The following is a 25449-nucleotide window of genomic DNA, read 5'->3' as shown; positions in this document are numbered from 1 at the left end:
ATTTCAGAATGAAACTAAATAATAATAATTGCAGTATTTGTATAGCGCCTTTCTCCTGTCGGACTCAAAGCGCTTGCGAGGCAGCCACTAGAGCGCACTCAGTAGGCAGTAGCAGTGTTAAGGAGACTTGCCCAAGAAACTCCTTACTGAAATAGGTGCTGGTTTACTGAACAGGTAGAGCCGAGATTTAAACTGAGGTCTCCTGTGTCAGAGGCAGAGCCCTTAACCATTACACGATCCAGCCACTGCATGCATTATTGGACCATTAGATCCAATGCAACTCTATGGGCCATCGATCTGCTGCCAGCAGATAGACCTAGATTTTCCCTCCTGTCAGATCAAATTGATCGAATTCCGCCCCAAAATTGATCAATTTGATACAATCAATTTCCGATCAATTTGATGCCTGAAATTGAACCTGAACTGAAAATAAAAAAAAAGTCAAAATAACCATACGCAGGTCATACTTACCTCCTGTGTAGTCTACTCAATTTCTTTCTCCTCTAATGCATCCCATTTGTCCACGGTGATCAATGGAATTCTCTGTCCATTTTAAAAATGGCCATTACCCCATAACAGCTTCCTGGTCAGCACACTGTTAAACTGTAATATCACCCACTTGAGCCATAGGGAAACACGGACATTACCTTGCACATTCAGTTGTAACTGACGGTTGCTGATATATAACTGACAGCAACTGGTATATTTCAGTTCTGACAAAATATTGTCAGAACTGGAAGGGATCACTGTAAGAAGAAAATGGTGAGCTTCCGAGAAGAACTGACGGTGAGGTTAGTATGTAATATTCATTTGCAGCTACAGCATGTGTTTATTTTAAATAATTTTACTAGCTTCTAGTTCCCTTTAAGTTACACAGCCAGCCACCTGCAGAAGGAACTGCAGGGGAGCTGACAAGCAGGGACATAGGAGAAATCATCGCTAGATAGCTGCTGTATATTTATGAAAAATGTTTTAATAAAATTCAATGGCAGCTTTCAGGGGAGATAAACTGTACTTTGGAATCTTAATTTGTAAACAGGCAATGTTAATGTCACAAAATCAAATGTGATAACTGTATGGGTAATTAAAAGTAGGAAACATTTTTATTGAATGTTATGTCAGAGTTTTATTCCACTTTAAGAGCCTGGTACACACTTATACTATATGAACGTGGTAAAATTGGCCAGTCATAATTGTGAAGATCAACAGCTACTGAATACTAGGAGCAGATTGCGTAGGTGATCCCTCATACAACACAGAGTTTGTAAAATTGGTCAGTGATTGGATGGTCAAAATGCTAATTTTTACTGAAAATATACACATCTTGAAAATTATCCCATAGAAACATCTCAATCCCCATACCAATTATTGAAAACTAAAATCTAAAAGTTAAAATTGCCATTGCAGTATAGTATAAAAACTACATACTGGTGCCTTTAAATGACATCCACACCAGCAGCTGCACTGTATCAAATCATGGATGGCTATATTAAGCAATGAATGTGGCAGGACGATTAGAATGGATCGAGGTAATAGTACACTGCAGTGGCTCCAACCAGCCAGTCAAATAAACATAACACTGTGTTCCCAGCAAGATGCCAAGCACAGAAAGCAGACAGGAGATCTCACACTATATTTATTACATGCGACAGAGTGAAGAGATTTACTTGCCAGACCATCTGTATCCACACATACTGCCGTATACAGTATATCCTCAGTTTACACCATTATGGAGAAAGTCGCTGATTTATGCAGCCAACACGGAGTTCTGCTACCAAAGCATGCAAGCAGGCTGGCATTCTGATGGGCAGTGGAAGTGTAAAGTATCACAAAAATACTTTATAGAGTATTTCTAGTATCGGCCACGTCTGTTACCTCCTCCTACCCCTCTCTCCCTCATTACAGTTGCACAAAAAGGTGATGTAAAGAAACAACAAGACTGGCTTAAGTCTTTAAAATGTTTTTTTTTATTTTTTTTTAAAAAAGGCCACCATTCACACAAAGTTATTTTCTAGTACATGCTATTAAAGAAATGTCACCTTAAGACCTGTTTCATTTAGGTTTTCAGTATTTGTTGATATGCTTTACAATTTCACCGAAGATCACTCTTCTGCCATGCTCATGGTGTCCAATAGTATATAAAGGACACAGGTTCTATGGAGCAGCAGGCAGAAAAATCAGGGACATGTAAATCTCCAATGTGCACCTAGATTCCACGATGATACAGTCCACATTCATTTTTCAGGTTTGGATCCTTATAGAGCATAGGACTATGTCCAATATGACCTAATGCAAAGCTTTAGTGGGTAGTACAGGCTCAGCCGGTTATTCAAAGAGCTCAGGGGTCAGTTTTAAGCCCAATCTACACTATACGATTCTTTGTACGATTCTATTTACGATTCGATTAAATCCGACATGTCCGATAGAGATTCGATTCAGTTCGATTTGCAATTCAAAACAATGGCAAATCGAATTGCATCGAATCGTACAAAGAATCATATCATGTACATTTAAGTTGGGAAGGATGAGAGATTCTTTGTCCAGGGTTGTGCCAGGATCCTGTGACTCTACAATCTTATCTGGGGATCAGGCCAAGCATTTTTGGGAACCAAAAGTTTAAAGCCAGCAACAGTACATGTTAGGCGGACATTAGTGTTCTGCCAGCATCTGGCAACTACAGTATATGAGCGGTCACAACATTCCTGCTGAGCTATTGTGCAGGTGGACCAGAAGATTGTTGAGCTGCATTTCTTAGCGTGTGCAGAGACTAGACTACTAACCTGTCTCGATATTTGTGTTTCTTGTCATTATCAGGCACTATAACTGATCGAGCTTAATAAGACTGAAGCTCTATTATAATTTGCCATCATCTCAGTCACCCAATGTGACATAGCTCTTAAGACTTTCTCAAGTCAGTTACGCTAACACCTCATGAAATGCTCAGCTGCATGCATTGAGAAATGCACAGTCACCTCCATCCACTATAAGGAAATTATATGAAGTACAGGTTCTGCAAATGGCACACTTGTGTACCAGCTGTGGCTTACTGGCCATGACATTTATGATCGGTTGAGAAAAAGATCTCCCAACATGCAATAACGCAAACTAAAGTACCAGGATTCAGGAGCATCAGGAAACGGCCTACACTACCCATTATTTCTATCAAGTAACTTCTTTGCAAGCAAAACTGAATGAACTTCTTAGAGAAACTCTTTCTAATCCCCTTAGACCCTGCAAATGGAATCGCCTGTATTTATCCGGAAATAAGCAAATCGAGGTAGGAGTAGGCATGATTATCCTATTTGCCGCAAAGGAAGCTGTTGCAGGATTCCTGAAGTGGACGTCACCACATCCTGGTTTTCTGCATGGATTCTTGCTGAACATTTTATGTCACTTCCTGCTGGTTCAGCAAGTTAAATGGAGTGAAGAAGGAAGTATGCATGCAAGAGTACCACAGCATCATCCACAGCCAGGATTTCAACTTCAGGAATCCTAAGACAGCCTTCTCTAGGGCGAGTATGATTATGTGGTGATTCCCTTTCAATTTAGTTAGCTGCAAATGCTCCTATCAAATACTGAAAACATTAATGAAATGTTGACAAGTCTTAGTGGACAAGTCCTTTAAATTGTCTCCACAGACCAATGATGTTTTTCAGTGCAAAAGTGAAGTATGCAAGTTTCTTCATTTTCATTCAATGTTAAAAGAAAGCCAAAAAATTCATAGTACATTTGGGTTCTTGAGAACTGAAGCATAACAATGACATTTAATACTTGGGATCCATTTCTTCATACACTAACATACCATGTCAATAAGGTACCTTTTACTTTTGGTACAGCCACGATTACTTATATCTAAATGTCGGAGGTAAGGAAAGAAGCCAATGCCACACTGGATCCTTCCTTCTCTCATTTCCTTCCTGCCATTATCTTTAGATACTGCAGTGCATTGTGGGCGGCGTCATTATGAGCGTTGCCACAAGAGAGGCCTGTCCCGTGGCAGACAGTGACAGGACTGGTGGAGATCTCTGCAAGACACTGGAACTGGCCGTTCACACTCAGTTCCTCTGAAAGTAAGAAAAAGAAAAGGTACCATTTACTCTCCACATACACTGAAAACATGAAATATGCATACAAGTTTCATTTTTTAGCTACAACTGAAGTACGAATGATATGGAGGCTGCCATATCGATTTCCTTTTAATACCAGCTTTCTGGCTACCCTGTCACTTAGCATGTAATACTTTTAGCCACAGACCCTGAAAAAGCACATGCAGTATTGCTTAAAAAAAGAAATAAATATGTCAGCTTCCATATAAAACTCACCTCGGGTTCACTTTAAAAATCTCTCATTCATAACCCCAACACCAAGGAGAGCCCGCCTCCATACAAAATCTCTGACCCTCAGGCTGGGAGCATAGCGTAAAACGCATGCTGAATTGCATATAATTTCACATTGGGCTCTATTCACAAAGCTAATGTCTTATTTATCAACTAATCGATAAAAATAACTTCAGCACATTTACAAGTAAATAAACACTAAAAGTAAGTTGTTCCTAATTAACTTCATTTCAATATTACTTTTCTTACCTTATATTACATTTTTGCTCTTTAGAAGCTTAAAAATGTAACACAGATAAGGTGAAAACAGGTGAAACAGCTTTATGAATCATGCCGATTGTGTGCAATCAGCAATGCAAATTTGTGTGTGTGAAAATACCACAGCAATTTTTCCCCCCCATGTGATTCGCATACAATGATTTCCTATGGAACCACAAAGATAGGTGTTTTCACACGCTTTTTCAGAAAAAAAATAGATTAGTGTATTTTTTCTCTCGATGAAAAGGCAGATTAAAAATGAGGTTTCTGTCCTGATCCCTGCGGGCTTCTGGAGGGGGATTGCTGCACATTCTTGTAAGAGGCATGGCAATCATGGGTTGGAGCAGGGGTTGTGGGGCAGGACTGTAAATTCAAAAAAAAGGAGACAGCACTCGAGTAGCTTCTTCAAGTAATCTGTATTAGAGCCAAACAGTTACAGAGCAGACAGGAGACACGACAAGTTTCGGGCGTAGTCTGTCTGCTCTGTCTCCTGTCTGCTCTGTAACTGTACGGCTCTAATACAGATTACTTGAAGAAGCTACTCGAGTGCTGTCTCCTTTTTTTGAATTTACAGTAGACGTGTGGCAGGAGTGGTGTACCTGCGGGGCTCAGCACTGGCTTCCAGGCCTGGAGACAAATAGGCCTGTGACAGGTGTGAGGAAAGTGATTTTCTACTGTTGTGGGGCAGGACGGCAGCAGGTACTGCAGACAAAGTGGAGTGGTCATGGCTGTGCGATCAGATGGAAGGTTTAAGAACCAACACAGACAAAGAAGGGGGGGGTGTTACACACTTAAACCGATTCAGAGGATGGCAGGAAGGATTAATCCCGAAACAACTAATTCTTAATGAGAACCCGAGGCGTGCGGCAGATGGGACACAGAGGCATGTCATGGGGCAGAGAACATGTCTCTGTGTGTCGCCCCCCCCCACTATAGCCCCCCAAATTTAGCAACAATATTTGTCGCCATCTCGGAGGGTAATGGGAGGAGAGTGATTCCCTGCTCAAAACGCCCACTAGGGGTGTTTCTGCAGGCTTTCCGGCGCTGCCATTAGGAAGCTCTCCCTGGCCACGCCCACTGCTCCCCCCCCCCCCTGCACGCTGGGAGAGATCTCTCTCTCGCTCTCTCCTTCCAGCGTCGTGACCCAGAGGTCACGAAAGTGAAAGTGTGGCAGTGCAGGCCTCATGTGAACCCACCTCAAGTTCTCTTTAATTTTTATTTTGGTTGAGAGGGCTGTGACCATTTATTGCTTTCCATAAAGGAGAGTTGTGCAAGGAAAAGTCAAGCAGTTACCCAAGGTAACTAATGCGTTTTCAGGTGATAAAATGGATCCCTATACGCTGCAATTATTTTAGGAAACAACTATTTTACTTTGCCTGTGGCAGAGATAAACACGTCTGACAAGCGCTATGTGCATTAGTGAAGTTGACTGAGCACCTGAACAGATGGTAATATCTGGGTATGTCTCTAAATGAACTGGTCAGAGAGTATGTAAATTTATTCTGGACACACTGTTCACCACACTGTACAACAGTATTGTCATGGCTGCAAATAAAGTTAAAATCGTCATTGGAGTGAAAATTCTTACCGATATCCAAATAGGATACCCGAAATTCCTGCTCCTCCGCCAGCTCAGTCAGCATCTTCACATAATCCGTGTTGGGAATACTCAGTGCATTTCTCTTCAGTACGTTTATCTTCTCTCCAGAAGAGTTCTGGAGTTTATCCCAGGTACAGCCAGGATTATTTCCAGCCCCCTTTTTCTGCAAAGAAGCAAGAAAAAACTCAGCTTTTAGCAATTTCATCTTTTACAATATAGCGTAAAAGGCCTTTCTAGCTTCCCTTAAAAAAAAGGCAACTCACATGGGCATGGAGATATTTTCAGAAATAGCATGTTACATATTTAGATGTTCTCAATACATTTTACACTCAGCAGTTTGACATTATAAGCAAAACATTCTAACATGCTCATCAGTTTTACCCAGGAAGTGGAGGTTGGGGTTAGCAGACCATTAGTAACAGATAGTTGAATGGGTCAGCTGCTAGAAGCTCTCATTTGCTAGTACCAGACATAGTAAACCATTTCTCCCAATCACTACTGCATCCATTAAGAAGTGAAAGGACTTCACATTAGCAGGAATCAGGCATGGGCTTTCGAGTGGTAAACTACTCAAATTTGGAATTCAAATGAAGTGTAATGACTTCATGTGTGACCACGGGATGGAGGGGTTAACTTACATAAGAATTTGCGGACGTCTGCATTCCATTACGCGTTATAGGCGTAATGAAAGTCTCGTTGCATGACTCAGTACCGCGCTTCCCCTTTCAAGCCAAAAGGCGGAAGCGAGTGGTGGAACTAGTCTTTCATTATGCCTATAAAAACGTAATGGAACGCAAACATCACCGAAGACTTCTGGGTAATCTACCCCGCTGTCACACGTGAAGTCAGACTTCATTTGAATTCCGAAATTAGAGAAGTTTACTACCCGAAAGTCCATGCCTGGCAGGAATTATTCAGCAACAAGGCCTCAAGACTTGGAATCAAGCCAATCAAAAGCGCTTCCTGTTGACTTTGGCCCAATTTTGATGTGCTACTTAAATCCAGATTGCTAAAAAAAAAAAAATCCTAAAAGCCATGGCTCCTTAGGCTGTTTTCACATTATGCGAGTTGCACATCTTGCGTTTGATAATGCATGTGTGCTGCTGCAATCTGCACTCCACACATTAGTGGCAAGAGTATATACTCTATACAGCGCTGCCGATGATGTCAGAGCTATATAAATACTAAATAGATCGTTTTATTTGAAAGCTTCCTCAATGTCTATGCAATGTACACAGATTCACAGGCATTATCCATAAACACACTGCAAACAGCTAATTGGGAAAATGTGATCTGTTACAACACAGATATGTGAACATGCTGAATTAGCAATCACTAATGATAATGGCACACACGGACAGACACGTACAGTACATTATCGACTGGCGTCTAGGGGGTGGATATGATTTAATATACATATATTGTGGTCCATACACTTTAAACCTCCCTAGCGGTATGGACAGATTCTCCGTCCAAACAAAACATGCTGTGAACAGTATAAACGTGCATACACATCAAAACTCTCCTGCACTGTATACTAGACCCTTGCTTGACACATTTTGGCAAGTTACAGGAAAAAAAAAAAAGTTTTAAAAATGTATTTTATCATTTTTTGCACAGAAAGCCTAGGGAAATTTAACGCCATGGAGGTTCAAACAATATTCTGTTTCTGAAACCTCTTAGCATAACTACGGTACATTTTGTTTGACAAGGTATCTAAATCTAAAACCCTTAAACCAACTATATCTTAAGGTGGCCATACACTTATAGATTTGCAGCAGATTCGACCATCAGATCTCTGTCAGATGCCCGTCAAGGTGAATCTGATGTGTGCCACACACTAGGAACAGATTTCCAATAGATTTAAGAATTAAATTTATTGGATATCTATCTAAATGCATTATAAGAATACACAATCTTTCTTTTTTTTAATCCTTATTAGCATATGAAAAATGTTTTCTCAAACTATGATGCTAACCCCCTGACGCAACGCCTCGAGGGCAAAAATAAGAATGGAGAGAGGCTGGTGAAAAAGTCGGGTAACGACCTGGATGGTTATGCTGAGTTTAAAGAAAAAAATAAATAAATAAAAAAAAATAAATGCATTATTGGATTATTAGATCCAATGCAACTATGGGCCATGGATCTGCTGCTGACCTAGATTTTCCATCCTGTCAGATCAAATCCATCGAAATCGGCCGCAAAATGGATAAATCTGATAGAATCGATTTCTGAAATTGACCAGTGTATGTATGGGCCCCTTTAGCCATCATGCTGGGGAGTCATGATACATCAAGCTAGCATTCCCACTTTTTATTTTACTGGATATTTTAGCTAGTAATGTAATATGAAGCATGCTTACTAGGGAGATATTGAGGTTGTCTGCGGGAATGCTGTGCAATTTGTCGAGTAATTTCTCCGCTGCTATCCTCTTTGCCACTTTCTTTGATGTGCCAGATCCTACAAGGAAAAGCCAGAAGTCATTTCATGCTCAACAAATGGGTGTTATTTCATACTTCGAAAGGTAATGGTCCAGAAGTAACCAATGAACAGTCATGTGAAGAAATTAAGTATCAGTTTTCCTTCAGTAAAAAAAAATAAAAATAAAAGGATACCATGATGCAACCGAAGGAAATCATGAAGAAACAATGCAATTTATTTTACGCAAAATTAACAGATGCCATGTCTTTTTATGGAAACGTTAATACCAGATTTGACACCAAACCGTTTATGCTTGCACAAAAAAAAAACAAAAAAAAAAAACACACACTTTATAAAAGGTGTTTCTTATGATGGTTCTCCAGTTCGACATCAGCTGGGACGTGGTTCCTGCCGCTCATGCAAGCAGAATAGTTTTAGCTGTGAAAAAGCAGACATTTCTTACACAGAAAATTTTAAATCACCCCACAATATCTTTATGTGGTTTACATCCAGGATTTAACGTGGCATTTCCAGAACTCACAATTTTTTTGGTTTTGTAGTCATTCTGAGTGACTTTGCCGTAACGTCCTGATGCAAGGCCCAATTTCTTATACACTGCAGTATCCTGAGACATGGTCTGACACCTTGTGGTAATTGAAATCTTTATAGTGGAACCCATGATGGTTTCTGGACAGCAAAAGGCACACTTTCTTAAAGGGAACCAGAGGAGAGAGGGATATGAAGTCTGACATGTTTATTTTCTTTTAAACAATGCACATTGCCTGGCTACTCTGCTGATCCTCTAATACTTTAAGGCATAGACCCTGAACAAGCATGTGGATCAGATGTCTATGACACATCTGACAAGATTAGCTGCATGCTTGTTTCAGATGTGTGATTTAGACCCTTCTGACCAGAAAGATCAGCAGAATATCCGGTATAGCTGGTGTTCAAAAGGGAATAAATACGGCAGCTTCTGTAGGTCTTTCTCCTCAGGTTCCTTTAGGAAGCAAATCAAGTTAAAATGGCTCATGTAATTAGGGTAGGTTTCTCCAAGATAATCTCTATTAGGGATAATTAATGAGATGCAAATATTGCCTAGTTCATATAGGATTATGTAATATTTGTATGCAAATATATTAAGCTTGAAAATGGACCAATCAATTTAAACCTGGTTGGCATTTCTTTGGGCCATATGGCAAGCCGCATACATTTGCACAAAAACGTACATAATCCTACATCAATTTGCATCTCATAGCTCCAGGGCTGTGGAGTCGGAGTCAAGGAGTTGGAGCAATTTTGGGTACCTGGAGTTGAAGGTTTCATAAACTGAGGAGTCAGGTGATTTCTGTACAGACTCCACCGCCTGGCATAGATGATCCCTACTCTCTAACCTCATTCTACCCAGGAGTTTACATAAAATTCAAATGCAGGTGGAATGACTATAAGAGCAATAAGGAAATGGGAGACAGGTTTTTAGTAATTATGAAGACTGTAGATTTGCTTTAATTAGATCTTGTAGCTGATGTCTGAAAACGGCTGCAGACACATCCTATGCATGTTCTCTTGATACCAAACTACGGATTGCTCAGCTGGTGAGAAAGCAGCAGCAAATTCTTCTCCATCTAGATTTACCCAAAGCAAAGTGATAAGCCTGACCTGGCTTTACCTCCTCTCACCCTCTTTCCAGGGTTCGTATTTCTGCTCTTCCTGTTCAGTAAGCCAGCACCTATTCAGTAAGGAGTCCTTGGGCAAGACTACCCAACACTGCTACTGCCTGCTGAGTGTGCCCTAGTGGTCACAGCCCTGATGCGCTGCGAGTCCGCCAGGAGAAAAGCACAATATAAATTAGGTGTGGCTTGTCACTCACCCTGGAATACCCAAACAGCTGGCACAAATAAGTTAAAGAAAAAAAAAAGCCCACAAGAAGTGATCAAGGATATACCACGACATTGAAGTGAAGGTTTTAAAAAAAATAAATAAAATGACCAGCATTCTGAGGTCTGATTGTTATGAAAAGTTCTGTGGGTGGTGGGGTAGCGAAGGTCCACAAACATTAAATGGCTCTGAGCACCATAAGAGAGGAACGTAATGAATGCTACTTACCTAAACGGTGCTGCTCCTTTTGTGCCTGACCCATATGGGAAGCACCTAGGCCTGCATGTATCTGCTGCATTATGTGTTTCCGGGGAGTGTCTCTCACAAGTGCGATGTAGGGTAGTCCGTGGATAAGAGTACATCTCTGCAGCATTTTGCAGTTCCCGGGAGTGTGTCGCATGTGAGCTGCAATGCATGCCGGCAGAAGTAGTCCGTGGGCGAGTACATCTCTGCAGCATTTTATAGTTCCCGGGAGTCTGTTGCACGCACGCCGCAATGTGTGGCATAAATGCAGTACAGAGATGTACTTGCATCCATGGATTACATGTCCCATCATTCATTGCAACACACATGCATAGGAGACACTTCCAAAAACTATGAAATGCATTCTATCCAAAAGAGAAGATGGCGCATTCCGTATTTGCTGGAGACCAGCACCCAGTAGGTAAGTAGTAGGGATGATCAATGATATGCAAATACTTCGGAGTTAATGCAAAATTATTCCCAATTTTTTGTAAATGTATGCAACTTCAAAATGGACCAATCAATTTAAACCTGGGTTTAAATTGGTCCATTATCAAACTGCATATATGTGCATAAACTCTGAAGAATTTGCATCTCTTTGCTCATCCCTATTAAGTAGTGGACTCACCCCAAACCCTGACCCTGCAAAAGGCATACTTAATTACAAACCTTCCTTATGGGGTGGTTCATTGTAAAAAAGGTTTTATGATGCTCAGTGCTCTTTACATCTGTAACAAATTGTCACATAAAATAAAGTACAAAGCTGGAGCCCTGCTCTAATGTCGCTCATGTCTGCAGCTCCCTGCACGCCAGCCAAACTTCATTCCCCAAAAAACAACCTTTCCCAACAGAACAATGATTGGGCCTAAATTTTTATCAGATGTGATATTTGTATCGAGTCAAACATTTCCTCCTTAGTCATGAACGGGTAGCTTTGTTAACTAATCTCATGTCCATCGTCATTGTACAAGTTTATGCAACCCAACTATACCAGAGGATAAACTTACCAGTTTCTACAAAGGTTTCCACTCTACAGGACAGGGTAAACTCCCTCTTATGCGCCGGTCCGTCTTCCTGAGATACAAAATACTCAGGCATTCTCCAACCTTTTTGTACGGCAAGTTCCTGCAGAAAAAAAGCAGCGATTTTAGAAGATCACAAAGAGTCCAGCACTCTCCAGTTTAAAGAGAATCTGTAAGTTTTAAAATAAAAACCTGATACCTCGGGAGGGGGGGGGGGGGGGGGGATAAGTCTCTGGATCCTAATGAGGCTTCTCATCCTCCACAGCCAGCTTGTTCCAGCGCTTGGACCCCTGAGCCAACAGCAACAATAATAATTTACATTCGCCTACCTACGGAGGTGCACTAGCAGCTTTCCTGCTTAGGCTCCAGCGGATAGAGTCTGATCGGGGCCGCTCTCCTAATCGGGCTTTGCTATTTCCGCCGAAGCCCGAGTGGAAATCTGCTAGTGCGTCTGCAGAAGCAGTGACAAGCTGACTTTTGCTGGATCCCCTCTGCGGAGGACGACAGGGGAAGCATCTTTAGGATCCAGAGGCTTCCCCCTCCCGAGGTAAGTAACCCCTAGGGGCACTTTTTCCCCCTTCAGGTACACTTTAAGTAGATGCATGTGCTGAACAACAGAAATGTCAGAGTAGGTGATGTGGAGAACTCTCCAGAATAAAGCCTAGTTAACACGCTAGATTAAACTCAGCTGAAGGGGCCGATAACGAATGCCTCTGACAAGAATCTGGCATGTGTACAGCAGCCTCCAGTGCCCTCGGACATTTCAGTCAGCTATCAGCCTCATGGATAGATTTGCCCAATTTCTGGCAGAGAGCATTGTCCTCTGCACTCACTCCCACAATGTCAGCTGGGCGCTGTATTACATAGATGCAAATACATCTCCCACTGGGGAGAAGCACAGACTTCTGCTCCTGGCATGCATTGCAGATGGTAGCGCACTACACAAGCAGATTCTTTGAAATGAGGCTGCTGTGGACGATGGTGCACTCCACACAAACATGAGTTTACAGGAACAGCGCTTCATAGGTAAGCAATGGGGATCCCCCAAAAGTATATTGCATTACGAACCTCCTTTATGAGGAGGTTCATTCTTAAAACATGTCAAGGTACTCCGTGCCCTTTAAAGAAGAGTCTGAAGCAAAAATATATTGCTAAATTGAACTTTCCATTCGCTTCAGTACTTTCCAGTGCTAAACAGTCGCATCCCTGGCAAAAAAATGGAGGGCTGCCTACCCCCCGAATCCCCCCTGGGGGGGGGGGGGGGGGGGATGGACTGACGGCGCTTCCTGGAAAGGGCAGAGCTCTCTGCTGTAGCTCTGCCTTTCCTGCCGTCAATCGCCACGCATCGCCGCCTCTCTCACTCTTTCTTCACAGAGAGGGGCGGGGAGAGGCGGAGATCTGCGTGGCGATCAACTGCAGGAGAGGCGGAGCTACAGCAAATAGCTCAGCCTCTCCGGGGAGCACAATCCACGAACAAGTTGGTCGTGGATGATTGCCCCAGGCATTTGGGGGTCTGCAGCCCTCGTTTTTTGGCGAGGATGCGACGGTTTAGCGCTGGAGAGACTTCTGAAGCGAATGGAAAGGTAAATTTAGCAAAAAAAATTTGCTTCAGAGTCTCTTTAAAGGGAACCTTAACTGAACGGGGGGTTAAGAGTTTTACTTACCTGGGGCTATTACCAGCCCCCTGCAGCAGTCCTGTGCCCTCGGCGCCGCTCTGGAATCCTCTGGTCCCCCGCTGTCACTTAGTTTCGTTTTTGACGACTCACCAGTCGCCGGCCGCCATGCGTATTATTGGACGCATTCACCAATGCAATTAGCGCTATTGCGGACCGCAACGCGTACAAAAATACGCGTTGCCGCATTCCGCACGCGTAGATATGCGGCAACGCATATTTTTGTACGCGTTGCGGTCCGCCATAGCGCTAATTGCATTGGTGAATGCGTCCAATAATACGCATGGCGGCCGGCGACAGGTGAGTCGTCAAAAACGAAACTAAGTGACAGCGGGGGACCAGAGGATTCTAGAGCGGCGCCGAGGGCACAGGACTGCTGCAGGGGGCTGGTAATAGCCCCAGGTAAGTAAAACTCTTTACCCCCCGTTCAGTTAAGGTTCCCTTTAAGGCTGCTGGAGCTCTATGTAGATTTCACACGCGACACCCAGAGGTGACAGCTGTGTGGTGCAGCACAAAAAGTAGGAAGTAAAAGCTTTGCACCGGTACAATCACTAGGTTTACTGCAAAGCCATATTATTTTACAAGGGAAGAAGGCATCTGCTCATCCATGGATATCCTGTGAATAGTACATTTAAGCTGAGTAATCCCTAGTGCAGTAACTTCAAACAAGGCTCCACACATATGTCTAACGCAGAATCAGTATACAGAAATGATTGGAGTTTTTAGGGACAGCAGAGATAAACTGAAAGGATGAATGATAAAAAGTAAGTGTCCGCCTGCACTGTACCATCCTGATGACGTTGGCCGGACCAAGTGTCCCGCGCGGTGGAGCGCAGAAGACACTGACCTGGAACCCGACCTGGAGAGGTCGGGATCTGCAGCGGAGAAGACTGGGAGCCTCCGGAGCAGCGGCAAGGGCACAGGACGGCTGCCACGGGCTGGAGGAAGCCCCAGGTAAGTATCTTTTTTTTGTTCTTGTAGGTTTCCTTTAAAGAATGTTAATAAAGTACCTGTAGTGAGCCAATAGGATTGCCTTGCGCCTGATTGGCTGGTTGCTTTGATGCATCTCGGGTAACAGGTTCTGGTACTGGCAAGCTGTGAAATAAAACAGTACAAATTAAAAAAAAGGATGCTTAGAAAACACAGTAACCAAAAGCTGAAAGATGGATAAAAATTCAACCTTCAAAAAGGGTACCTGTAATCCCCTAAACACCGCCCCTTGCAGTTCTGGGGCAAGCAAGCTGCGATGACAGTGCACCAATAAGCCAATAATATTTAGGTATAGAGAACATTACAAAAAATGTGACCAAGTGTTTAAAGAGAATCTGTAACGTCAAAACGTCCCCGGGGGGGGGGGGGGGGATGTACTCACCTCGGGTGGGGGAAGCCTCAAGATCCTAATGAGGCTTTCCACGCCGTCCTCCGCCCCTCAGGGGTCTCGCTGCAGCCCTCCGTACAGCGGTGATGTCAATATTTACCTTCCCGGCTCCTGCGCAGGCGTTCTGACGGCTGTCGGCTCCGAAGTAGGCGGAAATACCCGATCGCTGTCGGGTCTGCTCTACTGCGCAGGCGCAAGTCTCCGGCATGAAGGAAACGATGCAAAATGGAGATTCAGTAGACGGTTTGCTGGCTGCAGACAGTACATTTAGACTCCCGGGAGCAAAAGACTGCCATGTATGTATGCGTGTTGGTGTGCATGGGGAACCGGAGTGTGTGGCACAGCCGGCTGTGATTCAGCTTAGGTGGGTCATCGCAGTACTGCTCTTTTTAATGGGTGAGGGACAACTTGTAATAGCAGATTGGAATAAAGTTGAAATGTCAAGTAGACACCAGTGAATTGATGTATTTGGCTTTAAAAAGGGAAGGTTCAAGGAAAAACAATTCTTACCCGGGGCTTCCTCCAGCCCCTGGCAGCCAATATGTCCTTCGCCGCAGCTCTGGTGTCCCGAGGTCCCCTCAGTTGCAAATGTAGACCTCGCCAAGTTGGCATCTTCTGCACCTGCATACTGCTCACGTGGCCTCGAGTGAACAGAACTACTGCACCTGCGCAGGATGCTCCCGGCCACTGGAGTGTGAGCAGTGCGGCCGAGTGCTCATGCAGGCGCAGAAGATGCAGACCTGGCGAGGTCAGCATTTGCAACAGAGGGGACCTTATAACACCAGAGCTGCAGCAAAGGACATATCGTCTGCCAGGGGCTGGAGGAAGCCTCGGGTAAGTCTTTTTTCCTCTGATCTTCCCTTTAAAAGGAGAACTGTAGTGAGAGGGATATGGAGGCTGCCATGTTTATTTTCTTTTAAGCAATACCAGTTGCCTGGCAGCCCTGCTGGTGTATTTGGCTGAAGAAGTGTTTGAATCACACCAGAAACCAGCATGCAGCTAATCTTGTCATATCTGTCTAATTTGTCAGAAACACCTGATCTGCTGCATGCTTGTTCAGGGCCTATGGCTGAAAGTATTAGAGGCAGAGGATTAGCTGAATAGCCAGGCAACTGGTATTGCTTAAAAGGAAATAAATATGGCAGCCTCCATATTCCTCTCACTACAGTTCTCCTTTAAGATTCACGGTCAATTGTAATTGCAGCCAGCCACATCAATCAGATTCTATCGCTAGGGCGACTGTTCGAGGACCCAATACTGTATAGATGCATCGCAATGCTTTTGCCTAGCAATGTTTATGTACATTGGGGTCGGCAAACTGTCGCCATAACACTCGCATCCAGTCGTGCAGACTGGCGATAATGGTATGCTACATGCCCAACTAGTGATTGAAATATGGCATGTATGGTATCATTTTAAATCGAGACAAGCCAAATATATATTGAGATGTTTTATACCTTAGCAGATCAGGACAGCTCCGTCTCAGGACATGTTTAAATCCAGACTGAAAACCCATCTGTTCAGTTTGTCATTTACAGAAATATAATTTGTGTTGTCATCCTACTACCAATTACTGAATCTGAGAAAACCTAAGCGCTTTTAGTCCTATGGGAGAAAAGTATTCTAGAAATATTGTTATAATTGTGCCACTTGTGTGAAAAATTAGGAAGGGTTAAAAATTAAAAGTGTATTTTCTGCAATTCCATCTATTTTTTCCCTGTAAAATGATATTGAAAAAAATTCTTGAAAAAAAAATAAATATTTGTTTTCAAGAATTTTTTTTTAATATTGTCATTTTACAGGGAAAAGATAGATGTAAGTGCAGAAAATGCACATTTTTTAAAAAGCCTAGATTGTATCGAAAAAAACAAAAAAAACAAAGTACCACTTTGATGGCATAAGTAACACAAATTTATTGCTGTATTAATCGTGACTGCTGAAATGCCAAAATTGTCAGGAATCTTATGCTGGGAATACACAGGTTTATTCTGGCACTCAATTCTGCGCCCGATCGTTTTGCCCGCTCGATTCTCTTATCTTCCGCTCGTTTTTCTTTTAATTAACTTCAATGGTGAATCGAGTGGCAAAACGTTCGGGCAGGTGATCGGACATGTCGGAAATTATCTAACTAAGCATCTTAATGGCTTAGAATTGAGCCGTGTATTCCCAGCATTAGGGGCTCGTGCAAACTGGGCAACGCATGCATGAATGATATTTTGAGCATGCGCTGTAATGCACGGAAGGGTGCATCACAATAGGCAGCTTTTGCTTGAAAGATGCATTAAAATGCATGCAGCATGTGCTAGGATGTTCCCGGCTGCGCAATAACGTAGCACACGGGAATGCACACTGTAGTGTGAATGGTAACATTGAAGTCTTAAAGGGAAGGTCCAAGCAAAAAAAAAAAATTAGTTTCACTTACCTGGGGCTTCTACCAGCCCCATGTAGCCATCCTGTGCCCTTGTAGTCACTCACTGCTGCTCCAGTCCCCCGCTGGCAGCTTTTTGACCTCGGAGGTCAGGGCCGCATTGCATACATTTTTACGCATTCCAGCTAGTGCAGGAACAAAAATGTATGCGTTGCACCACTAACGCGTAAAAATGTATATGTTAATGTTCCTGCACTAGCGGGAATGCGTAAAAATGTACACAATGCGGCCCTGACCTCCGAGGTCAGAAAGCTGCCAGCGGGGGACTGGAGCAGCAGTGAGTGACTATGAGGGCACAGGATGGCTACATGGGGCTGGTAGAAGCCCCAGGTAAGTTAAACTCATTTTTTTTTTTGTGCTTGGACCTTCCCTTTAAGACTTTCATGCTACCTGTGTTGCTGACACTATGGGCTTGAATCACAAGAGAGTGGTAACTGATTTCGCGATCACCCGAAAACGGTCGTGCTTTTTCGCGCCCAACAGTAACGTTTTCGCACGCAAACGATATCGGTTTTGCGTGAAAATCCGTGTTTGCGCACGAAACTGATATCGTTTGCACGCAAAAATTTGCCACCGCGCGAAACGCAAACATTCGCACAAAAACGGTCGTTCTATCAGTTAGCACTCTTGTGAATCAAGCTCCACGTGCGGTGTGTCATGGCAGACAGCTTCGTATTCAGTATCTAAAAGCCGTGCAATTTTTTCACACGCTTTTAGACCCTAAAAACAGGGAAAAATAAAAAACCCCCACAGAGATCTGCAGCAGCCCCTGCATACAACTCACTCAGGCACGGGATTACCGCTCTGAGTTGAGGATTTCCGTCCTGAACCTGACTTGGGATTACCGCTAAGGAATGGGAAATGTTTCTGTCCCAGGAAAAAAACAAAAACAAAAGTTGAACTTACCCGGGGCTTCTAATGGTCCCCCCACAGACATCCTGTGTCTGTGCAGCCACTCACCGATGCTCCAGTCCCCGCCTCCGGTTCACTTCTGGAATTTCTGGACTTTCTTTAAAGTCTGAAAACCACTGTGCAGACTGCACTGGGTCTGCGCAATACACTCCTGGTGAAGTCAGCTGGAGGGCACGGCCGCGCAGTGATTTTCTGACTTTAAAGTTGCAAATTCCAGAATTGAACCGGAGGCAGGCACAGGAGCATCGGTGAGTGGCTGCACAGGCACAGGATGTCTGTGGGGGACCATTAGAAGCCCCAGGTAAGTTCAACTCTTTTTTTCCCCCTACAGTATTCCTTTAACTGGCACTTTTTGCTAATACATTCAATTAATTTGAAAAAGGAAAGAAAACTCACTTTAAGTTGGCATCTCCTCTTAATATGTTCAGAGCAGCTTCAGCAGCTTTATGTTTAGCCATCTTCTTGCTAGGACCCTCCCCTACAAAAAGTGAAACAATGAAATCGTCAAGATATACAACAAGTGCACTATTACAGTATTGGGCAGTTCTTGCACAACACAATTGTTAAACACATGGGGCGTATACCTGGGATTAATAAATACATCCCATGACAAAACATCACAGTGGAAATGTCTTTTCAATTAAACAGAACTGAAGTTAGGTTATATTGCTGTGATGTGCAGTTATAGATTTTGTCATTTTCCCACTAGTCACAGCCTTTATTATAAAGTTGCTTGTTTAAATAGTCCATTACAGTGAATAGAGGACATTGGTGAGGCATATGGTTCTGATGCAAGATGGGGGGGGGGGGGGGGGGGATTTAGACACCTGAAATGTAATACTACTTGCTGACAATTTTTTTCTGAGGAAAAGTAAAAAATACACTTTAAAGCACACCTAAAGTGAGAAAAATATGGAGGCTGACATATTTGTATTGTTTTAAACAATGCAAATTGCCCAGCTGTTCTGCTGATGATCTTCCTCTAAAGGTGCGTACACATGTCCAAACAACGCACAACATGTGCACGAACAACCGCATGACTTGTATGTACACACAACTAAACGACCAATTTACATACTGCGAACGCAAGTGTAATTACGGACTGACAAGTACATGTCGTTCAAACGACTTGTAGACATGGACCAACTGAACGATATCAACCCAACAGTGGTGTGAGTAGAACCGACAGTTGGATCAGGCAAACCACCTGTTATCAGGCGCTCATCTAGTAGTTTGTGGGCGCGCGCGCACACACACACACGATCATCGCCCAACAGACTAAAGTCAGACGATAATCAGGCAGTTGGTCAGTGCGTTTGTACGAGCCTTAATACTTTTAGCCATAGATCCTGAACAAGCCAACAAACCAAGCAACTAGTATTGTTTAAAAGTAAATAAATATGGCAGCTACTATATGCCTCTCACTTCAGGTTCCCTTAAAATTTTAAGTGAAAGGATTATGGGCAGGCACCATGAATGAATCTCTTGAAATGACAGTCAACTGATCCTTTCCCCTTAATACAATTTAAAGTCACAGAACCACTATGAGTATGCAGATAAGGCGTTCTGACTCAGCTAGGTGCACAACTGTTGATGTCACATAAGGACAAGACTGAAGCCAAAATATTAACAGATGGCACTTAAGTGAAAAAGTAATTCCTTTCAGTTCAGTTCTGCAAGTTTGCTAGGGATAATGTAAATCATGTCAAGTCACATGTAAACTTGGTATAGTTTTGCAAGCATAGGGAGGTTCAAAAATCAAAAAGATACAACTTGGATTTTGGATACTATGTGCTTTAATGATGCAAGCACCGAAAGCCCTTAGCAATGTAGAGTGCAGTGCCAAAAAAAGAACATGGTCTCATCTAGCAAATCGCCTGGGGACAGTCCAAATTCTCACAAACCTGAAACTAGTACAGGACTCAAATTTCTCAACCACACTATAAAAAAGATACACCACTAGGATTTACTATTATATGCCATTTTGGTATGCTTTAAGGAGGTGTAGAGCTCTGCTGGATTTATTCAGTGTCTGAATAAGCAGTGACCATTAGGTGTAAAAATTATGATATACAGCGGAAACACTGAGCATAATTCATTCCGGAAACATACTCTTAATCCAAAGAATTCTATCAAAGCAAACTTTCCCTTAAGGATTAATGGAAACTTAGGTGATTCATTCCGCAATCCAAAAACATTTATAGAAAAATATTTAATACAAAGTACTGTACTACCGTATATACACGTGTATAGGCTGACCCGTATATAAGCCAAGGTCACCACTTTTACCTCAGAAACCATGAAAAAGTTATTGACTCACGTATAAGCCTAGGTTAGGAAATGCAGCATCCTGCACATGCACAGTAGCTTGCAACAAGCTAAGTTGACCAGCTTTAGGATGAGCAGACAGGCTGAATAAAGCAATGCATAATGATGGTGAGGGACGAGGAGGACTACAGGGAGCTGGAAGAAGCCGCTGGCATCAGCCTGGTACCATCCCTCATGTGCCAGTATGTTGTCTCCCAGAATACTCAGTTGTTTAATGGTATTTGTTGTGTCCCTGCAGTCTCTAGGAAAGCACTACCTCCTAAATTAAATATGTTTATGCAAAATGTGCATCTAGGCATGTGTCTGATGATGCGATGGAGCCGACACGAGGAAGCTGTAAGCCAGGGGACCGAAGCCAGCTCAAGGAGGACAGTAGAGCCGGGAGTCGGCAAGGATCGGGCCTGATGTGTGTAGCCGGTAGGTTCGGAGCCGATGAGAGGAGCAGGAAATCAGGGGGCGGAGCTGGTGCACAGAGATCAGGGCCAAGTCAGATTAAAGGCGGAGAGTCTGGTAACTGCACTTCACTAAATACATAAACACTACACTGATCCTACAGTCTGCACTCCGCCCTGCGAATCACTGCAAATCTTCCTACAGCCACCAGCATCCAATCCGTTTTGCACTACGGGCCATGGAGCAGGTCATGCACATAGCAAAAGGTACGTGACTCGCATATAAGTCGAGGGGGGGTAGCTTCAGCACATTTTTTGTACTGAAAAATTCGGCTTATACACAAGTATATACGGTATATAAAGTACTGAATAAAATGTTAAAAAAAAAAAAAAAAGACTCACTATAACAGAATTGTTATATTTATTTTGTGTGTGGGTTTAACAAGTTGCTTTTGCCTACTTTTGAGGTTTCCACAGAAATGTAACATTTTATAATCCCTACACTTAGATTAAGCACAATCCTGCAGCACAAAACGGAGAAGAACCATCAGCTCAGTTGTGATGTGAAGCACGTAAACATTCTTTTCCCTGTATATCAAGATGTTTGGTCATTTAATCAAAATTTAATAAAAAGGTTTGCTTGTTTTGCAAAGTGCTCTTACACCACGGTATTTGCAATCCAAGGTTTTCTTGTACTTGGAATGCTCTCCAGTGTCATGTACAAGGTCATCCTCTGGTCTTGCAGCTCACACACTGGGAAAAAAAAACTACTACCAGTATATTCAGCTTTTTTATTTTTCTCCTGTAAATAGCCTTAGGGTCCACCACTCCAGTAAATAAACAGTATCCTCCTTTCCTCAACCACCCAAAAAAAAAAAAAACACGTAAAATATACATGAAATTCTCATCTTATGCCGATGTTATCTGACCTTTTCTGGCCAAGCCTCAAAGCTCCACTGGAGGTGGTCTTATGTCAGCAACATGGCTCAGCCCGTTACATAGCCTTCAGGAAAATGGTGAATAGCATACTTCCGTGTGCTCGTCTCCTAGAGTGAGGGCATGACCAGTACTATAATGCAGGGCTGTGGAGTCTGTATAAACATCATCCAACTCGACGCTTTATGAAACCACCGACTCCGACTCCAGGTACTCAAAAAGGCTCCTTAGTCTTATATTTACCAGAGCTGTGGATTTGGTACAAAAATCATCCAACTCCTCAGTTTAGGAAACCACCAACTAGCTCCAACTTAGACTCCAGGTACCCACAGCCCTGCTATAATGTACCTACTCTTTCCTATGGAGGCGGCATGGGGACTGACTAGTTACCGCTTCCATTCCCCCCAACCTCCTCACCAAAATGAGATCAACATCAGACTACAATTTCAGAATATAATGAAAACTACTTCTGATGATCTGCTATATTTCAGCCTGACCACACTGAAGCCCATAGGTTTCATTTCTGTTACAGTAACACAAAATTTTATGTGAACACAAAGCAGTGTATCAGTAGCCTGGCATCCTGCTGATCTTACTGCTGTAGTGTCTGAATCACACACCTGACAAAAACATGCAGCTAATCAGTGGGTGTGTATAAAAGGTCAATGAGATTCTGGACTCCTGACAGACCCTTGCATCTTTTATCTAGTGCTGCACTGATGTTTTTTTTTTTGGGGGGGGGGGGGGGGGGGGGGGAATTCTAAGTCATGGGGAAAACAAAAGATGTGTCAATGGGTCTGCAGGAAAAGGCAGTTGAACACTATAAAAAACAGGAATGGGATATAAGAAATTATCCAAGGGATTGAGAATGCCAATCAGCAGTGTTCAAACTCAGAAGTGTTCAAATTAAGAAGTAGAAAATTATGGATTCTGTGGAAACCAAACCAGAGTCAGGTAGACCAACAAATTGCAGCCACAACTGCCAGAAAAACTGTTCAGGATGCAAAGGAAAACCCACAGATAACTTCAGGTGACACAGGGCTCTCTGAAAAAAAAAAAAAGTGGTGTGGCAGTTTCAAGATGCACAATAAGTAGGCACTTCAAGAAAGATGGACTGCATGGTCCAGTGTAACGATCGGTGTAGCACAGAGAGGGTCTGATTACCGGTGATCTGCAGTATCACCGAGAATGCAGATATATACCCGATTATTGATGATCTGCAGTATCACCGATAATCCGATATATCTCGAACCTCTGGACACCTGAGTGATAAGAGTGTTTTGTGCAACAGTAATACTTTGAGGAGAGCACCCGAGGGAGGGGTGCTAAACAGGGAGAGATACTGCTTGAGATCAGATTCCTTCCACAGGTCTGAAGCTCCCCAAGGGGAGGGGCTAGGCTGAGAGTGGGAAGGACAGAACGTGAGTGACACCAATGAGGAAGTGTCACTGACAGATCTGTGAACTATCTCTTAACAGGAGAGAGAGTTCTCAAGGTCGGACAGGCCAGGTCGTAAACACACGGACAGATAAAGTACAGAGACAGTATACAGGTGCAGAATCCTAAGACTAGCCGAGTTTGGCAACAGAGTATCAGATATAGCAAAGTACCTAATCAGAGATCAGAAGAATGGTCAGGAAAGCAGAAGGTCATAACAGATAATCAACAATGCCTAGACTTGAGTGTGAGCTCCTAGATTCTCACACTCCAGGAACTAGACTAGATAATAACAATGATACAGATGGTACAGAATTCCTAGACTAAGGTGTGAGTTCCTTGGCCATCAACACCTTGGAAACTGGTCTAGATAATAATACAGATAATAACAGAGAGAATAACAGAATTCCTAGGCTAAGGTGTGAGCTCCGTGATCAACACCTACGAAACTGTCTAATAAACACAGATACTGACAAGGTCTGAGTGCTACCACGTAGTGATCGCAACGCCAGACACCAGAGAAATGACCAGCACCCAGTATATATACACCAGCGCTCTCTAGCGCCTCCCCTAAGTGCTGGACCAATGGAAGTTGCTGAAATTGTCAGCTGACCGGCTTGGTCAGCTGACTCCCTTCTGACTGTCATAAAGGCCCTGCCTCTGCGCGCGCATCCTCCTGAACCAGTGTGGACTATCAGTCCCAGCCACACCAGACATGTGTTGTAATGTTTCTGCTGTGTTGAATGTGGAATCCGCCGCACCGCTGTCTGTTTGTGCGTGCGGCGTTTTCTCCGCATTCAGCATTACTGACAAGAGTAGGTCTATGCGTGCTACCTGCCGCGTCGGACGCGGAATCTGCCGCCCTGTTGTCTGGGCATGCGGCGGTTTCTCCGCGCTCCGACTGCGTGCCAGCTGCCATGTTGAACGCGGAATCAGCTGCCTTACTTTGAGTACTAGCGCCGGCTTTTCCGCATTTCCTCACATCCAGTTTCTAAGAGAAAGCCATTACTACGCAAATGTCACTAAATAGAGACAAGCCTCAAACATTCTGGCACGTCATTTGGAGTGATGGGGCTAAAATGTAACATTTTGGCCACTAACAAATGTTACACTTGGAGAGGAGTCAACAAGGCCTATGATGAAAGGTAAAGGTACACCGTTCCTACTGTGAAACATGGTGTGGATTACTTTTTTTTTGGGGGGGGGGGGGTGAAAGCATGGGAAATTTGGTCACAATTGATGACAATATGAATGCAGAAAGTCATCAAAAAAGTACCAAAGGAAAAATTGCACTCAACCAGGAAGATGAGCATCCCGTACCTGGAGATTCTAACATGACAATGATCCAAAGCACAAGGCCAAGTCAAACTGTCAATGACTACAGCAAAATAGAGATTCTTGAGTGGCCATCTGAGACTCCTGACCGCAATATCATTGAACAACTCTGGGGACTGCAGTTCATGTAACACAGCCCAAGAATTTACAGAGTTCTGACAATAAATGGCTTCAGCCAACAATTAACCATGACTGAAAGAATTACGTTTTTGTGTTGTTCATATTCTATGAAATCAGAAGTCAGGCTTAAAAACGAAGTAAAAAAAAAAAAAAAGATCAGAACAGACAAGGAACTAGCCTTTTTCTTTCCAAATAAGGTCAGCCATGGTAAGTTTCATTATCCAGTACGAATAATCTTTAACTGGATTACAAACTAGTAAAAGTGTTGGCCCCAATTCCACAATGCAACCACTGATTCTGTCTGCATTCTTGGCACCAGCTGAATTACAGAGATATAGGTTCCCAATCAAACCCAATAGCTTCTGTCACAAAACCATGCAAAGCTATGTATGGCCTGTTAAAAGTGCGATTCAACTACCTTTTCTACGATTATTCCTATGCCAAGAGTATAATCATGGCAGACCAGTACTATAACATAAGCTACAATATTAAAAAATAAATAAAAACCCAGGGAGAACTAAGGAACAGTAACTGCTATAACAAGAACACGAAAGACCTGCGGCTATTTTTGCCTCCAAAGAACATGGCAAGAACACTTAAGCCCTTGCACCCTTCACAGACATTAAATGAGGGCACTCACTTCCTAACGTCACCTCTGCCTTCACCTTCAAATTTTACAAAGCCATATTCAAAAAAACGTATAAGTTATTTCTTTTACTCCTATAATGACATAACACACATTAAAAAACAA

At 43.1% G+C, this 25449-nt stretch overlaps 1 protein-coding gene across 2 annotated transcripts in view; it reads right to left on the bottom strand.

Moving 5' to 3' along the window:
- Positions 1-1944: 1944 nt before the first annotated feature.
- The window catches only part of PRKRA (protein activator of interferon induced protein kinase EIF2AK2), a 39474-nt gene continuing 15969 nt past the window's right edge, over positions 1945-25449 (bottom strand). For both annotated transcript variants that reach the window (XM_068245432.1, XM_068245433.1), the window contains 6 exons: positions 18547-18628; positions 14443-14527; positions 11745-11862; positions 8558-8655; positions 6184-6358; positions 1945-4064 (listed from right to left, as the gene is read on the bottom strand). In XM_068245432.1, the coding sequence (XP_068101533.1) occupies positions 3907-4064; positions 6184-6358; positions 8558-8655; positions 11745-11862; positions 14443-14527; positions 18547-18628 (716 nt within the window). In that variant the 3' untranslated portion in view covers positions 1945-3906. The remainder of the gene's footprint in view (positions 4065-6183; positions 6359-8557; positions 8656-11744; positions 11863-14442; positions 14528-18546; positions 18629-25449) is intronic.

The sequence above is a fragment of the Hyperolius riggenbachi genome, chromosome 7, assembly GCF_040937935.1.
Source record: "Hyperolius riggenbachi isolate aHypRig1 chromosome 7, aHypRig1.pri, whole genome shotgun sequence".
Lineage (NCBI taxonomy): Eukaryota > Metazoa > Chordata > Amphibia > Anura > Hyperoliidae > Hyperolius > Hyperolius riggenbachi.
Note: the sequence above shows the minus strand (reverse complement) of the source record. Positions and strands in the feature narration are given on the sequence as shown.